The 18,539-nt window shown below is 47.8% G+C and overlaps 1 protein-coding gene across 1 annotated transcript; it reads right to left on the reverse strand.

The window, feature by feature from the left end:
- Positions 1-9,911: 9,911 nt before the first annotated feature.
- LOC135828749 (involucrin-like) lies at positions 9,912-10,748 on the reverse strand. Its single transcript, XM_065341172.1, has one exon. The coding sequence runs from the start codon at positions 10,746-10,748 to the stop codon at positions 9,912-9,914; it is 837 nt and encodes a 278-aa protein (XP_065197244.1).
- Positions 10,749-18,539: the final 7,791 nt, after the last annotated feature.

Below are 18,539 nucleotides of genomic sequence, written 5' to 3' on the forward strand. Positions count from 1 at the left end.
TAAAGTAGAGATCTCCTGAAATTTTGTTTTGTTCCTGGTCTAATCTTTGTTGCGTACGGATAACGATCAGATACTGTACAGAGATGTCGCGTATCGGAGAATGGGATGTTGAGGAGCAGAGTGCTGAGGAGAGGGATGAAGAAAAGATGGACGGCAAACAACAGAATGTTGAAGAGCAGGACGACCAAAAGCTACATTCCAAGAAGCTGAACGCCCAAAAGCGAGAAAAGCCGGATTCCAAGAAGCCGAACGCCCAAAAGCGAGCAGGCCAAAGCCTGAATTGCCAGGGGCAGGTCTCCAAAGCCGAAAACCGGCTATGCCGTGATTCACAAGAAGAGCAGGGTAATGTGCATCACATCCAAGAGCTGGACGCCCAAGAGTGGGATGCCGGAATGCAGGACGAGGTGAAAAGGGCATGTGGCGGGGATTCCGAAGAGCGCCATGCCCAAGAGGGCAAACACTGGGCATTCAGGGATGCCCAAGCGCGGGACGGCCAAGATGTGCGCTTCCAAATAGGGCCACGTCGAGATTCTCACGCTGAAAAACAGCTCGCCCAAGAGCAAGATGTCCAAGCCAAGCAACATGAATGCCGGGATTCTCAAGCATCGCACACACAAGAGAGGATTGACGGAGAGTGGCTAGAGTGGCTCACCCGAAAGCTGCTAGACCGAAAGCGGCTCGACCGAGAGCTTTTTGCCAAACAGTGGTACTCACAACGCTGGCTCGTGCAAGAACGCCGCATCCAACAGCGGCAGGCTCTAGAGATGCTCGTCCAAAAGCGGCTCGCCAAAGAGTGGCTCTACCGAGTGTGGCACGCCCCAGAGAGGCTCTCCCGACACTGGCATGCTCGAGTGCGGCTCTACGGAGAGCAGGTAAACCAAGAGCAGCTCAATGGAACGCAGATCGCTCAAGGGCGAGCATGTCCAAGAGCGGCTCGTCCACGAGCTAGAACCCCAAGTGCAACCCGTCCAAGACCAAGAGCCCAAGGTCAGCAGTGGCACGCGCAAGCGAAGAATCGGCCATACTCTGATTCTCAAGAGTGACACGCCCAAGAACTGCCAGGCGAATCAGACAAACGTACATGATTGGATTCTCAAGAGCAGGACGCCCACAAGCAGGACGCCCACAAGCAGGAGCCAAACGCATAACAGCGGGATGGGTTCGCCCAACAGAGGGGAGCGGGACGCCCAACAGCGGGATGGAGTCGCCCAACAGAGGGGAGCTGGCCGTCCAACAGCGGGATCGGGACCCTCAGCAGTGGGAGTGGGATGCTACACAGCGTGATCCTGCCGTTTAAGCTGCCCAAGGCTGGGAAGTGCGTGGCGCATAAGTGGGCGGGGGGGGGGGGGTCATGCTCGTATTCTGATTCCGAATCTGACTATCGAGACCATTATACAGTGCATTTGCTCGGAATGTGAATTGACAGAAATCGGTCAGTTTGCTCTACGTTCTTTGGCATGCAAGACGAATATTCAAGTAGCAAAAATACCTAGTTAGAAATCACGAAATTAAGCAGGACACCTCTAGCACTAAAAACCATCATTACCGGCGGAGACGTGACCCCTTCGTTGATTAGCATGCTTTTGTTTGTTGCCTTTTTAATGCTTTGAATACAGTAGCGCCACGCTCATGTGTGCAGCGTAGTGTGTGTGATGCTAGAGGCGTACTAGTCTAGGTCCTCGTAGGGCTTGTCGTAATTTCATTCATGAGGTCGAATTTCTCCCGCCAAGACTGTACATATTCTGTGCGCCAACTATTGCTAGATAACGATAATGATCACTGACATATATTGTACATGTGAATAGCGTCGCGTTCCAGTTTCTTCTTGTGGATGTAATTAGCTCAGAAATCAGAGCGCACATCACAGACCGACAAAGCTCTGTTTTTCTCCAAGTGATTTGCACGGGCACGGTTGGGTATGCATCATATGTAAAGGTCAATTCGCATATGTACGCAACAAGTCTGTAACGGACCAACTTATCTTGCTAACCCAATCAATGGCTGTAAATATTGATAATGGCACTAATTTTGACCTGATATCTCTAGATTTCAGGAAAGCTTTCGACCGGGTCGACCACTCTATACTCCTAAAGAAATTCGGTAAGATTGCTACAGCTTCGTCAGTAAAATGGCTGAAGAGCTTCTTAGGGGATCGACAAAATTGAAGTGAAGGTACATAGCACTAAATCGAAGAAGCGGAGCATCAACTGCGGAGTGCCTCAAGGTTCCCACCTTTCACCACTCCTATTCCTACTCTATATAAATGACCTGCCCAACGCTATGCAACATTGCACGCAATATATATTTGCAGATAATGTCACCCTCCTACTGGCTTACAAACCTGAAGACACCCTCGCCAGTAGAGCGAACATGCAGTCTGATCTCGATGCATGTCAAACATGGGGCAGGAACAATGGAGGTGAATTCTCAGCAAGCAAGACATCCGTGCTGTGCCATAGAGCTATCAATGATACACCTACTGCAGGAATCCAATACCAAATGTACAATGAGCCATTAACGGTGGTTTCTGAACTGCAACATCTTGGCAGCACCTTGACCGACAACCTGGATTTCCGCAAACATGTCGCCTCAATAACTTCGAAGTTCAGATATCGAGTGCACCTACTGTCAATAATGTCCCAGCAACTTACGCCTTCGGCAATGATCATACTGTACAAAGGGTTCGTAAGACCTGTGATCGAATATAGCTGTACGGTGTGGTCGTTTGGATCTAATAAGAAACCCATGACCACTCTTGATCAATTACAGGCAAGGTTTGCTAGAGCTCTACTGAAAAAGAAAAAAATTGCATTAATTTTGATTACACTTCTTCCAAATCTGTCTTAAATTCTAAATGCTCCCTAGCCCTTTCAGTGCCAAGGACGAGATAACTCGTCCTACAGACCCCCACGCGATTGGCCAAGGACGAGATATCTCGTCCTCGTAGTGCGCACGTTACATTGCAGTGCATAGACCAGTGTACAAACTATCGTAACTCTGTGAAACATAAACGCATCGCGACAATCAATACACCGTTGGAAAGGTCTGGAGCTCATCTTTCCGTGGATATAACGTTCGTCGCGATGGGATAAAGAATCACTGAGCGGCGACATGATGAACACCAAAATAACTGACTCACGCTGCTATCTGGTGTTCACGAGGTGTTTGTCGCGCTGGAAACGGAGTGTCTCTGTAAGTTTGTATCCCTGGTGATGTTTGTGCCTGGACAGCACTATATAAGTGGTGCTCTTCAGGCACAATCTTCCTCAGCCTACTCAAGCTCAACTGATGAGGGGTGAATTCCCCGAAACACTGTGTATTGAGCAGGGAGTGGTGCTTTCTTGCAGGTTTGCCGAGTCGAAGGTTCGATGGACTTCTCGTGTTCTCTGGATGGCAGTCGTGAGTCAGTCAAGTGTCAAGTCGTCGGCGGAATAGCGCGAGCTCCAGTGTGGGAGCAAACCCATTCCTAAATAATAATAATAATAATAATAAAGGGTTTGCTCCCCACACCGGAGCTCGCGCTATTCCGCCGACTTTACTTGACACTTGACTGACTCACGACTGCCATCCAGAGCACACGAGAAGTCCATCGAACCTTCGACTCGGCAAACCTGCAAAAAAGCACCACTCCCTGCTCAATACACAGTGTTTCGGGGAATTCACCCCTCATCAGTTGAGCTTGAGTAGGCTGAGGAAGATTTTGCCTGAAGAGCACCACTTATATAGTGCTCTCCAGGCACAAACATCACCAGGGATACAAACTTACAGAGACGCTCCGCTTCCAGCGCGACAAACACCTCGTGAACACCAGATAGCAGCGTGAGTCAGAGTCGCTCCTGGTGATCCCTGGTGATGTTTGTGCCTGGAGAGCACTATATAAGTGGTGCTCTTCAGGCAAAATCTTCCTCAGCCTACTCAAGCTCAACTGATGAGGGGTGAATTCCCCGAAACACTGTGTATTGAGCAGGGAGTGGTGCTTTCTTGCAGGTTTGCCGAGTCGAAGGTTCGATGGACTTCTCGTGTGCTCTGGATGGCAGTCGTGAGTCAGTCAAGTGTCAAGTAAAGTCGGCGGAATAGCGCGAGCTCCGGTGTGGGGAGCAAACCCTTTCTTACAAATCATCGCCGAAGTCGCAACCACTACTTCGTAATAATAATAATAATAATAATAATAATAATAATAATAATAATAATAATAATAATAATAATATGTAGGACTCAGTATAGAGTCCATGCACTATATGATGTCCAGCACCCTATATAGAGTCCATTGGTCCAAATCCACTATACAGAGTCCAGGAGTCCACTCAGTTTTGATCAGCTTCATCCTGCCGCGCAATCCCCTATAGAGTACACTTTTTCTACAAGTCCCCTATTCACAGTCCAGGAGTCCAGTTTATCCAGTCACGCCGTCCTGTGTGTACGTGTTGTGCCCGAAAGAGAACAAGCACATTTTCAGTTTTGCTTGCCTCGTGGCAGCGCATTCCTTTCTTCACTGGGCTTCAGCCATGGCTAGCTGCCAGTTCTGCTGTGCAGTTGCTGACAGTAATCTGTCTCGAGGTAACCAAGGAGGATAAGGAGACGTTCAAAATCAAATCTGGAAAGCGTCTTGTGGTTCTCTGAAGACGTTTCATCAGTGCGCGGGATGAAAGCAGAAATTGCAGAACGAGAAAAGTTCAGCACAGTTCAAATCTGACGAGTCAGGTACACTGACACTCTCTTTCATTCGACGCCACAAGGATTCCCTGTTTGGCTGGCCATTGCTGCCAGTGAGACGTTTGAACGGTTTCATCAGAGCGAGGGATGAAAGCAGAAACGGAGAAAGAGAAATGTTCAGCACAGTTCCAATTTGACGAGTCAGATACACTGACACTCTCTTTCGTTCGACGCCACAAGGATACCCCTGTTTGACTGGACAAGAGCTGCCTGTACCACCGTGTCAAAAGGCTGTCCAACTACATGGCAGGACGAAGACTGAGGTAAGGAAGCTTTTACTCGTTTCGATTGGTCTGCTGTTCTGTCGTTATGCTTGAATTTTTTTTCCATTTTCAAGGAGCGTATCGCGTTTGTTTGATGTTGCTTGAATGAATGCCCTAGTAATCAACCACTTCGTAATAGTCCTCAAGGACTGCAAGGACTTTGCATCAATCATATACGATTGTCTAGCTATCATCAATTATTATAATTATTGCATGAGAAATGTATTTTTATCCCTGTGATAATTATGTGAAACTCCACGACACTCTTCCTCTAGTATGATGTCAAATACAATGGGATCCACAAACGCAGGGCCAGTGTACTAGTAGTAGTAGGAGGATTGCTTGTTTGCCAATGACAAGAAAAAGCTTCTCAAGCTAATACTCGTATTCTCTGAAGTAACCGTTTTGATGTCACGAACATGACATTGTGATGTTGGTGTGTCGGTGCGTCTTGAGTGTGCACAAACGATCTTATTCCTCGTATTACTAATAGATTATTGTCCCCACCGTCACCTGTTCACAGGTCTTTGAGTGGATTGATTTTCATTGAGCATCACATTCGTTGAGAACTTGGTTGTTGTGTGCTCCCATGCATCATTACGGTAATAAGCGTATCCGTGTGCTGTCTATTTGTTGCAGGTGTGCTGATCTTCAGAAGCTTGCGGAACTGAGTGCTGCTGAACATTTGCATGGCCATGAGCAAGGGTGAAGCTTGCTATTGCACTCTCAGCATGTGCTAGTATTATGCTGACCACTGCACTATGTTACTCTCTTACACTATTACGTGTATGTAAACGTGCGTGTACCCGTCCCTGTATGCATTCGTGTCGTATAATTATTTGTTATCCCTCTTGACTTTACGTGTAAATGGGTGGACGTTTGTATGGCTGTTGGAGTTGTGCGTGTATTGTGTCTCTACTCTTTTCTTGGTGTTTTCTTGGCGTTGTGTAAGTTTGTGTGTGTGTGTGTGCACGCGCGCGCAATAATTTGAAAACAAATAATTAATCCTGGGCTCTCCATTATTCTCTTTCGATTCTTGTTTTTTTCTAGGTATTTTCTTGGCGTTGTGTGGGTGTGTGCATGTGTGTGTGCGTGCACAATAATTTGGCAACACTACATGATTGACATATTTTAATTTGCAGCGTCTGCGAAGAGACCACTTGATTTGAGGATGGTGTTTGTAGGCTTTTTCATGTAATGAAGTTGCTGCAGCGGCGCCTCAATACATATTTTTTTCTTGAGAAGTGAATGATGCAAAGGATTAAAGGGAGAGACCGTTGTCTGGTTAATATTCACTGCTTACAGCAGATCCTATGTCTAATTTCGAACTCGTTAGGGGATGCTTAATTGGCTGGACTTTATACAGAGTGTTGTCCACATAAAGAATCTTTAATCTTTATAGTTGATTTCAAAGTTTGGACTCCGTACAGTTGATTTTGGACCAATGGACTCTATATAGGGGTGAAGCCAATTGGCTGGACTCTATACAGGGAGTGATGTCCATCTAAACTTTGAGCTCACAGTTGATTCCAAGTTTGGACTCTGTACAGTGGATTTTGGACCAATGGACTCTATATAGGGGTTGGACATCATATAGGGGCTGGACGCTCTACTGAGTCCAACATATAGACTGTGACCGTTATAACAAAACAATTTGTGCTATATCGAGGGAATCAAGAATATCTTGCTCCCTAGTAGGGACCAGCGGATTCTGGCGGCAGAAAAATTGGCAGAATTCGTTACTGTTTCTGGTAAGTTTCATGCATGTTTAGTATATGGATAAAGAAATGGAGCAGAATTCGAGGAATTGCCCGCCATAAGGTTTGTATGGTTCTGCCAATTTCACTACTTTTCGAGCAGAATATGCCACCTTTTCGAGCAGAATCCGCCGGTCCCTACTGCCTAGTCACGGTAGCAAGAAACACCCAGAAAAGTTGAAAATGTGAAATTTTCCGTTACCCAACCAAGGTTTGAAGACTTTCGTTTAGTACATAAACACTTTAGTAGCAGTGGTGGTGACGCTTCCTGCAGGTTCATTCGTAGGAAAAAATGTTTTCAGGGCAGACTCGCTCTCTTCCCATTCACTCTGCAAAACTCGAACTCATTTCTCAATCAATTTTTAACAGCGTTTCGGCAAAATTGCCCTCATCGGGTATGCAATGGTGTGCAAGTTCGCAAAGAAGCAGTTAAATACATTCAATTAATTTTGTGATGCTATGAGGATCTACATCGCACCCACCGTGACGTGCCAGAATCATAAAGATAATGATAACTAAAAGAAGTACGATACCAACAACAATTATTCAAAGAATACAATGTGGTGATAAATTCACGAAAGGACCGAAATGCTTTCACACAGACACCCACGCACACACACACACACACACACACACACACACACACACACACACACACACACACACATGCTTACACGCACACACACACACACACACACACACACACACACACACACACTCCAACAAATTGATATTGCACAGTGCACTGGTGTATGATCACTATGATGATGCAAAAATACCAGCTAGTGTCAGATGTCACCTCAGTGCTCACATATCAAGAGTGAGTAACTCAACGCACAGTATTATTTTCTAGGTGCGATGTTGAGTAACACTGAGCGAACTGTCATACTCACAGAAGTCCCCAGCCAGCGTTGATGTTGATTTGTGGTCCCAGCTTCCTTGTCTCCACAGATTCTCTCAACTTCCTGCTTGTCCTGTCACCTTCCCTGGCTAATACTGACACATCCGCAAAAATAGTATCCCCCAGCGCCAGTCTCCTCTGGGCAGACTTGGTTCGCATGTGCTCAACCCAGGGCTTATCGCGGGTACGGCGGCACGCTTCTCCATTATGCTCCGTCAGTCTAGGTTCCAATGATCTCTCAGTCTCTCCGCCGTAGTGTTCGCTGCACCACTTGCATCGCAAACGGTAGATCACATTCTTTTGCATACCCACTCGCTCACCTCCAGACTAACAGGTCAAACACGGACCTAGTGGACAGCCTCGTCTCCTGCCTTGAGTAATGTTGGGTTCTTTGATACATGTGTGTGGAGCCTGCGCAGAGCGACACAGTTGGCGACAAAGACTGCCAGAATGTTCGTAAACAACCCTCACGAGTAATTTATATTTCCGAATTGCTTTGCTGAAGCAGAACGTATAATTATACCCACATAATTATATTATTACACGTGCTGTGGTATTATTATTACTTATTATTATTAATTGCTTTGCTGACATTGTGATGGATCCGATCAGACTTGAACGGTAGTTTAAAAAACCCACGGCGTGGATTTCGTCGGCGTCGTGGCTTCCTGGCTGCCTCACGTGCCATACATAAACCAGTTACCCGTTAGTGTTATTATTATTATACACTTCTTCGCGTTGACATCACCAAGCAAGCTTGACCAGTCTTCCCTTAAGCCAAATGGACAAAAGAAATGAGGAACGAGCGAGGCCAATGAGATGAACACACGCGTGCAGAGTAGGCAGAAGTACACAACATTTTTCAAGTCCGAGAGATTATTTTAACGAGGGACGACCTGTACTTTGTAGCTCGCACATGGGTCGTCACGTGTGAAAGTCGCCGTGGCAGACGCGATCAGCAGGGAAAAGTTTGCGAAACGTGTTGGGGCCATTTCACCTCACATGAAGGCGGTCATCAAGCCAGACGGAGGACCTACGAACTGATAAAATTGGGGAAACAGTTCACTGATAGGGTGTTAGCAAGGACTAAATTGGTTTTAGGCGATGACATGTCAAATAGCTAATCACAAGGATTGATATTTTTCTTTGTGGTCATAAGTTTGGGCCTAGGCTTTTTCGATTAAATTTGCTTTACTTTACTTTGATGCTTGTTCGTATTTTTCACGGTTGAAAGAATCATTCGCTTTCTTGTTATTGGGCAACTTGCCCGTTAGAATCTGCGAAGTAAAATAAACAACAACAACAACAACAAAGGGTTGAAGGATGTGAAGACGTACATAAGTAAATTGAAACCTGAATTGTGCGAACAAAACGATAAAGCTACTAACCTTGCAGCTTGGTCGAGACTGTTGGTCGGCGTTGTTGGCTTTCCTTATAAGCCAAGGTTCCTTCTCAGAGCCCATAATGTTCCCTTGTTGTGTTGCCCTGCTACTTCTCTCCCCTCCTCTAACGAGAAGATTGCATCTTCAGTAAAACAAGTGTTGTTGTCAAAGCCTGTCAAAGCCTACCTTGTTGAGTGTTTAAGTCTGGGTCTTGTACAGGATAGTACATCAGAATGGAATTACACACAATTGCTTCAAGGATAATTATTATATTGAAAGCCAGACAACTCTTACAGATTACCGGGTAATAGCAACCTCGAAAATATCCATTGACATTGTGCCATTGTTCGGCTTGGGCCTGGCATAGAATTCCGAACGAGGTTCAGATGGCAAGACATGACATAGGAAGTACACAGCGTACGTATCTAGACAAGAAAAGAAATAAAACCAAGATGTGCGATGGATACGTGAACAAGCTATGCAACAATGCTGGAAATGCATGCTTGAGTGAATGCGCTGACGTAATCATGAGGTCGAATTTATTCGGCCAGAACTGTACAATGACTATGCACTTGCAATCGGTAACACCGACTGAAAAGCAAACTTGTCGACAGAAGACTGCTAGTTGTATGTATCCTGCTGGATTACGTGAATTCAAACTACCTTCTGCTGCATGTAGTTAATTGCTACTTGAATATTAATATTGGTCTTGCATGCCCAAAGAAAACCAAACTGACCTATTCGCGGTACACTCATATCCCAGGCTGTAACAATGCAGAGTACTATGACCTTATTGGTCAGATTTAGGTTCAGGATTGGAGCATGGCCGTTTTTCTCCTCCCAGCACTTCCGTGTTCCGGTCTTGGGCGTCCTGCTCCCGATTTTGGTCGCCCTGTTACCGAAAATGGGCGGCCTGCTCCCGATTTAGTGGGTCCAGGTCCGGATTTAGGGCATCCTTCTCCCGCCGTTGAGCGTCCGGCTCCCGCTGTTGGGCGTCCTGGCCCCGCTGTTGGGCGCGTCCTGGTCCCGCTGTGGGGCATCCGGCTACAGTTTTTGCGCATAACATCTTTAGATAATGTTTCGCGGCGTTGACTCGACATGCCACTTGCAACTTTTGGACATACCGCAACTGAGCGCCAGGCCCTCCAGGGAACCAACACTCCTGTGAAACCTGGCTTGGCTGTTTTTCGCCTTGGTCATCCCTCTCCTCTTGTCCAGCTTGCCGGTCTTGGGGGCCAAGCACATGTCTATGCAACCCTTGGGTGAGCTGCATTCCTTCGGCCTGCGCTTGTGTCAGCCGCTCCTGAGATTCCCGGAATGCCTGTCGCCCAGCTTGCGTATCTTGCACTGATTCTAACCATGCTCTGACGCGCTGCTCTTGGGCATTCCGCTGTCGGGCGCGCATTTCTCGGGCGAGCCGTTCTCGGGCATCCTGAAATTCACAATCCCAGCATGCCGTTTCCTTGGCTTGGGCATCTGGCTCCTGGGCGCGTAGCTCTTGAGAATCCCGACACGGCCCTTTTTCAGCGGACCGCTCTTGGTCGTCCAGCTCTTGGTCGTTCTGCTCTTGGGTGTCCTGCTCTTGGGTGTCCTGCCCTTGGGTGTCCTGCCCATGGGTGTCCGGATCTTGGGCGTCTTGCTCTTGGTCATCCGGCTCTTGGTCGTGAAGCTTTTGGGAATCTGGCTCTTCAGCGCCCCGCTCTTCCACACCCTGTTCTCCGATGTATGGCATCTTGATATAGTATCTTTCCGTTATCCTTAAGAAAAAAAGAAAACGCTGAAGAGAAAGGCCGGTGGATAACCTTTCAAATGTCTCTACAGGACATTCCTCCTAAGTGAATCATTCAATAGTAGACAATGTTCTTACAATTCGAAACTTTCAACTTATACATGGGCCTGGATTCATCGTACTGTGAGATGAATAGCACCAAGAGAAGCGAAGGTGACAGTGTCATCGCGGAGAAAGCAGGTGTATGTGATGTCGAGAGTTGCACTGTGGAGATGGGGGAGGGGGGGGGGGGAGGGGTGGCTATGTCTTTAGCGCTTAGGTTTCACTTCTTCACATTTGACAAGTCACACTTGGTTTAATGGCGACATCTTGAAACCAGCTGCGGCCTCACGTTTACTCATGTTGCCAATTCAACGATGGTAATAAGAGAGTTTCTCTGCTTAACAAAGATCTGACGTCCTGGGTCCACTGGAGCAAGGTGGCGTCCTGCTGTGGACTGTCCAGTGCGTAAGGCATCACTTGGCCAAACCCAGTCCTTGCGTGGGAGATGCTGGTAGGTCTTCAGTTTGAAGTTTTAGAGGCCACGGTGGCATGGTGCTGCGCTTGGAATTGCAAGTGGCCGGGTATTCCAGGTTGGCACGAAGGCGCATAGGAAGGTTAGTGGCAAGGCATCGCTGGAACGTGGACGGAGGGGGATGCTAAACCGCTAAGCTGCCTTGCGACTGATGAAACTGCAGTCTAGTGCGGGGAGGAGAATCAGATGCTCAGGAGCCGGCAGGAGTGCACTACACTTACGCTTGTACTAGTGTCGTATCCACGCTATTGACACGTGGCCTTTTTAGTCTCCACGTGACAAGATTGCCTCATTTGCGTGTACACCTTTAGCACTAAAAGCCAACTACTTATTTTTGCTACTTGAATATTCGTCTTGCATGCCAAAGACCGTAGAGCAAACTGACCGATTTCTGTCAATTCTCATTCCGAGAAAATGCACAGCATAATGGTCTCAGATTAGGAATCAGAATCCGAGCATGCCTCCCCCCCCCCCCTTCCCCGCACACTTCCGCGCCACGCACTTCCCAGCCCTGGGTAGCTTAATCAGGATCACGCTGAATAGCATCCCACTCCCATTCACGCTATAACTACCTGGCGGTTTAAGTGTTAGTTATTATTCGATCAAGTGAAATATACTGTTTCAGCTGCTGCAGCCTGACTGCGCAGATGGCACCTCCTCGTCAATGCCTCAAAGACCGTTATCTTGTCGTTCACACCAAACCACCAACTCAACATCACTCTTAACGGCACACCCTAAAGCAAGTCAACGAACACCGTCACCTTGGAATCATACTACAAAACAACCTCCAATGCAACTCACATGTCACGCACATAATAAACAAATCCAAAACACTCCTTCACCAACTTCGTAAAACACGAGGCCAACTTAACACACCCAGTCTGCTCGTAATCTACACCGCCTACATTCGCCTCTCGTGTTATACAACACCACCCGTACACAGAAGGACCAATTAGAACGCGTTCAGCGACGAGCAGCTCGTATTTGCTTGCGGATCCCCCTTTTTGCACCAGTCCATCACAGCTCACCTCTTCATCATCTCCAACTCCCCATATTAGTCTCCCGGCAACTCTTACGACAGGTTACTCTTGCCGACAACATCAAGTACATCCGCGCTCCCCTTCACCTGCAACAGCCTCACCTTGCACGACCAATTACAGAGCAGCCATATGCACTACGACACATGAGAACATACACATTGAGAACATCACACCATACCGACACACCAACTCACCCATCAACTTGTCCCTTCACAATTTCAACCAACTAACCCCCGACCTGCGAGAAACAAATACCAAGCATACGTTTAAATCAATGGCATCTAGCCTAATTTTTTCATCCATATGCTCCAGTAGTAGCTCACACTGTACCCCCATCGTAACCCCCCTGCAATGTGTTGGTTTCCTTACTTGCTAAACTGATTTTATATTCTGGACTGATTTGAATCATATTATCTTCCTTATTGGCCATGGGCCATCGTGGGAATAAAGAATAATAATAATGATACTGTTGAAGAGAAAATAGTAACTGTTGTCCTCGTGCCGTGGGGTCGTTCTTTCCTGAAACTTTAGAGAATGACAAGGGTTCACAACACCGCTGCTAGGCGTCCGACTGCTGCTGGGCGTGCTGCTCTTGAGAATCGTATCATGTACGTTTGTCTGATTCGCCTGGCAATTCTTGGGCGTGTCACTCTTGAGAATCAGAGCATGGCCAATTCTTTGATTGCGCGTGCTATTTCAGGCCTAGGGCTTTGGGTCTTGGAAGTGTTGCACTTGGAGTTCTAGCTCTTAGACGAGACTCTCTTGGACATGCTCGCCCTTGAGTGATCTGCGTTCCATTGAGCTGCTCTTGGTTTAGTTGCTATCGGTAGAGCCGCACTCGGGCATGCCAGTGTCGGGAGATCCACTCTTTGGTGAGCCGCTTTTGGGCGAGCTTCTCGAGAGCCTGCCGCTGTTGGATGCGGCGTTCTTGCACGAGCCGGGGTTGTGAGTACCACTGTTTGGTGAAACGTTTACGGCCGAGCCGCTTTCGGGTGAGCAGCTCTCGGGTGAGTCACTCTCCGTCAAGCCTCTCTTGTGTGTGCGATGCTTTAGAATCCCGGCATTCAATTTGCTTGGCTTGGACATCTTGCTCTTGGGCGAGCTGTTCTTGAGCGTGAGAATCTCGACATGCCCCTATTTGGACGCGCACATCTCGCGCTTGGGCATCCCTGAATGCCCAGTATTTGCCTTGGGTGTCCGTCTCTTGGGCATGGCGCTCTTCAGAATCCCCGCCACATGCCCATTTCACCTCGTCCTGCATTCCGGCATCCCACTCTTGGGCGTCCAGCCCTTGGAGCGATCAACTTTACCCTGCTCCTCTTGAGAATCATGGCATAGCCGGTTTCGCCTTTGGAGACCTGCCCCTGGCAATTCAGGTTTTGGCCTTCTCGCTTTTGGGCGTTCAGCTTCTTGGAATCCGGCCTTTGGAAATCCTGCTCTTCAACATTCTGTTTTTTACGTCCATCTTTTCTTCATCCCTCTCGTCAGCACCCTGCTCCTCAACATCCCATTCTCCGATACGCGACATCTCTGTACAGTATCTGATCGTTATCCGTACGCAACAAAGATTAGATCACGAACAAAAAAAATTTCAGGAGATAACCTTCTCTACTTTAGTTTCACTCTAAGTAAAAATATCCTCAGTGGACAAAACGAATAAAATGGTATTGTTTTGTTGTGATTTGAGATTATATCACCAAGAGAAGTGAGAGTGACAGTGCCGTTGCCGGGCACTGTAAAATCTCACAACAGGGCGAAATCTCACAACGCAATGTGTTGTTGCGCCGGTCAAAATGCTACATGCTGCACGCCACGTGGTTAGCCTAGCGGGTACTCAGCTGACGCTGCAGTGGTTACTACACTACCTTCTAGGTTTCACTCCTAGCGAAGATACAAGTTTCACCGCCTATTAATTATGGCTATGTTTTTGTTTTGTTTTTAGACCTCTTTTACGGGCAAATTAACACAATGGTTTAAAAATGCAATAAATCATACACTGGAGAAGAAATCAGAAAAATGCATGTGTAGAATAAAGAATTTCAAACCCAAACCAAAAAACTTCAAATAATTCTTTTGGCTATGTTCCTTAATTTGAGATAAAGTCATAATAGTCACCTTAGTCAATCTTCCTTCCACTGCAGTTTATGTCCGTGATTTTGCAGGAGTGGTCAGGTATAGATGACGGCGGAGGTAGTTCTTATGGCGACACGTCATCATCATGGAATGGTTGAAAATATGTCAGTGTCAGAACAGTGGGATGAAACTGAACCCGAACATTTGCCAAAAACGAAAGGAGCTTGAATATCGGGTTCAAGATCATTTGAGCGGACCTGAAAGCCAATGCAAACCAGGACACTGGACACTTACACTTGCTGGGGCTAGCCGGGCGGCAAGAAATTTAGGGCTCTCAATGAGGAACGTGACAGCAGTGCGTCGTCAAGACCGTCAAAAACATGGAGCACGCTGTCATGTGATTGGTCATTGACCTGGAAAGTGACACAAATCTTGCCGACAGTGACGAGCTTGTCGCCACTCGCTGTTCGGACGTCGTCAAAGTCACTGTCGATATTCTCAACGAATCCGCCGAACAGGGAAAGTTGCTGGATGCCAATTGCGTCGATGTCACTCACAGTATGCGGGATCCATTGAAGCTGCACTGGCTGTGGTTCAGGGCATAACTGTGTTGCAAGTCGAACAGTGTCGGAGCCGGACTCCTTCGCCTGCCGGACCTTCAACATGCCAATCTGAGTTTGCTTCTTGCGTTTCGGGCACATTGATTGGAAATGGCAAGCAACTTTGCATCCGTTGCACAATTTCCCAATGGCTGGACATGCAGACTTGGTGTGCGGGGAACGACCACAGTTTGGACATTTAACTGGTTCTTTCGGAGCAGCAGAGGACATATTAAAGGAGTTAGAGGCAGACTGTCGCTTCTGCTGCTGGTACGCGGACTTCCGTGCGGCGTTGACATGCGCCGCCTGCCCAGGAATGTTGTGGGAGGTGTCACACGCTGCTTCCTCCGCAGGGTTTGATGGCTGCATCCAGGGTAAGGTCTGGTGTGGCAAGCAACTTGTGTCGGGTTTCCTCGTTGGATATTCCGACGACAATGCGGTCACGCAGTACATCATTTGTGACTTGTTGTAGGATGGACTTGCACCCTCCGCATACTCGGCCCGAACATGTAGTGCATAGTGACAAGTCCGGAAAATCACATGCATTATACGACTCTCTCCGGGAGGTGTAAAACGCGTCAAACGGCTCAGCTCTGGACTGCTTACGATTGTAAAATGCTAGTCTGTCCAACAAAGGATTACGTAAGCGTCGCAAACACTTTTGACTGCGGCGATGATAGCATGAACATCGTCGTTTGCACCGATGGGGATGATACCCTCGCGGAGAAAGCGGCGGAGGTCCTCGTCAAACGCTTGACGAAGGGCGCTCACTCTGGTGGTCAAGCCATGGGAAGCAAGTTGCTGGCACGCAGAATAGTCGTCCCAGGCTTCTTCCCACGTGGCGAAATCAGCCAAAGGCGCAGTGGAAAGCAACATTGGACGATCCACAGACAGCGGCTTTGGTGTTGGTGCGGATGTGGGTGTCGAGCGTGTAGACGTTTGGGCTAAACCCGTGGGCTGTTGTTGTTGCTGTTGGAGACTTTTCAAAGTGTCTTGAAACAGTTTGGACAACTGTTGTTCTCTGGCCTCGGCAGCTTGCATCTGCGCTGCGACTAACTTATTGAGAGCAGCGACTCCAGAGAGTTCGGCTTGGCCATCGCCGTCCGACATTTCGAAACAGGTTCGACACGAACAAAGTGCAAAATTGAAAATTCCGGCCTGCGCGTAACACAACGAGGTGCAAACACAGGGTACGAAAAACGGTAGCAACAAAACAGGTACTAGAATATGTTCACTGCGCCATGTGATGTCTGCCTTCACAGTCATGCACAAACACTCCAGGAAACAGGTTGAGGTTTGGAAGAATACAATGTGATACAAGTGTGAAGAAGACAGGTAAGAACCGACAACCAGGTCAAGCCAAGCATGCACTTCAGGCGACTAGTCCAAGATGGCGCATACTGGTTGTGACGTAGTACACAGGCAAAATATATGACGTAATAGTCACGTGATAAGACATGAGCATCATATCACATCAATACAATAGACCAATCCCGAAAAGATTGTCTGGGTTCGTGAAAGGGGGCACGCGTGCAAGCCAGCACGTGTGAAGTGCATCGTTTTGTATTCAGTTTGTGTGTGTCAGCTCATGGCGGAGGAGAGAGAGACTTTTGCTCGCCGAGCTGAAGCTAAAGGATTTGATGGAGTCCTGCCAGCAGCTAGTCAAAGGACCTTCGGTACCTTAGGCAGACCCTGACGGAGTTTGGAGGCCAGATAGCTCTCGGTGAGGAGAGAAACATTCGCGTGGCGATCGACTCTCCGTAAAAAATGCAAGCTACGTAGCGCCGACATACTGCAACAGCTACGATTTCAGCTAACTTCTCGATCTGCTGCTTCACAAAGTTCAACTATTTACAAGTCCTGACTGTTGTAGTCTGAAGCTGGAGTCTCATCGCCCACCAGTGACCTACAGGTAGCTTTTGGAGCTGATGGATTTCCCGACTTGGACTCCTTCCGCAAACTCTCGCAACATTACTACAGTGTATGCTGTGTTTCCGCACGCTCGTGTCGACATGTCACCTACATGTATACCAGTATACTGTACATGTACCAGGTCGCGGAGGAGCTTGACGACCTCCGCTGACTCCAGGTTTCCGAAATACTGCCGTCGCCTTCGTTGATGTCGCTGGTGACATTCTCCCCTTGCAGGACGTGCACATAGTTGTCGTCCCGGGGGTAAAGACTATGACAACATTGTTGTCTTTCGAAATAGTTCTTCATCACGCTCGCGCGAATGATGTTTCTCATCATGAACTCGTTCCGACGGTGTGACACGGCGATGGTCTTTGGCGGGGCACTGGCTTGGCGAAAACGATATCTTCTTGTGCAATATAACATTGATCGGCTGGAGATGAGTACAGTCACTTCGTGGTTGGTCCTATAGGAGGGCAGCTGCCAGGAAAGAGGCAGGACTCATCGAAGACGAAGCGCTCGCAACAAACAATAGCACTCGAAATATCTCGTAAGATTTAGGGCCTATCGCTTTGAGCCACAGCGCTCACAGCCTTGCCTACTTCATCAAAGTGAGCTCTACCTGTTCGTTGACCTCTTCACACTACACAGAAGAGCGAAACAAGGATTATGTCTTAGCATTTCAACTCCAACAGCAGACCATTACCAGTGCGAGAGAGAAAACTACAAAGGGCTTCGCTTTCTGTCGCATCGTCTCTCTTGCATGCAACTAACGAGAAAATCGTGTACTTACCCTCGCATTCACACGCGAACTATCAAATACGTCCTGTGCCGCATGCTGATCAGGTAGTGCAATGTATGTGTTGTACAGTGTACTCTCAGTTGACATGCCCCCTTTCGAACCCAGACAATCTTTTCGGGATTGGTCTATTGTGTTGAAACGATCTCACCGGATACTTCGTTAGCTCGCTCGCCAGAAACTCGGCTCGTTTGTGCGGCCAGCTCGTTTGCACTAACGAACACCGTACACCAAGGTACACCGCACTCCGTACACATGGCAGTACAAGTGCATGTCGACCGGGCCCGCGGGGCCGGAAGTCGTAAAATATGTTACGACTCCCTGGCCTGGTCGATCGAGAGTCCAGTCCCGCGCAAAGTGAAAATCACTCGCAGTTACAGTGACTGTATGCCTGCACGACACTCGAGTTGTTTCAGTTGTCGTTGCAGCTTTGGTGGACTCTACTCTGTTCTGCATCTGCTGACCTGTCGCAGGATATGCTTCGGTCACCTCTCCATTCGAGTGAAAGTTACGCTCAGTCGTTTTGAAGTTTTTCCCGCGATGCAGCGAAGACCAGGGCTACTTGCAATCTTTGCAAAAGGGTCTATTCTTACAAAGGCTACTCGACGACGGCGCTGAAAAGACATCTTGACACCAAACAGCAGTCCGAAGTGAAGCAGCAGTAACTCCAAATGCCGGCGGTGATAATTTGAACCAGCTGAAAAATCAAACTTAGAAATTTTTTTATTCAAAAAATCATATTTGCCACATCGATGAAACTCGTTAGCTCGCTCGATAGCTTGCTCGTTAGTGGAACTG

This window comes from Sycon ciliatum, chromosome 12, assembly GCF_964019385.1.
Source record: "Sycon ciliatum chromosome 12, ocSycCili1.1, whole genome shotgun sequence".
NCBI lineage: Eukaryota > Metazoa > Porifera > Calcarea > Leucosolenida > Sycettidae > Sycon > Sycon ciliatum.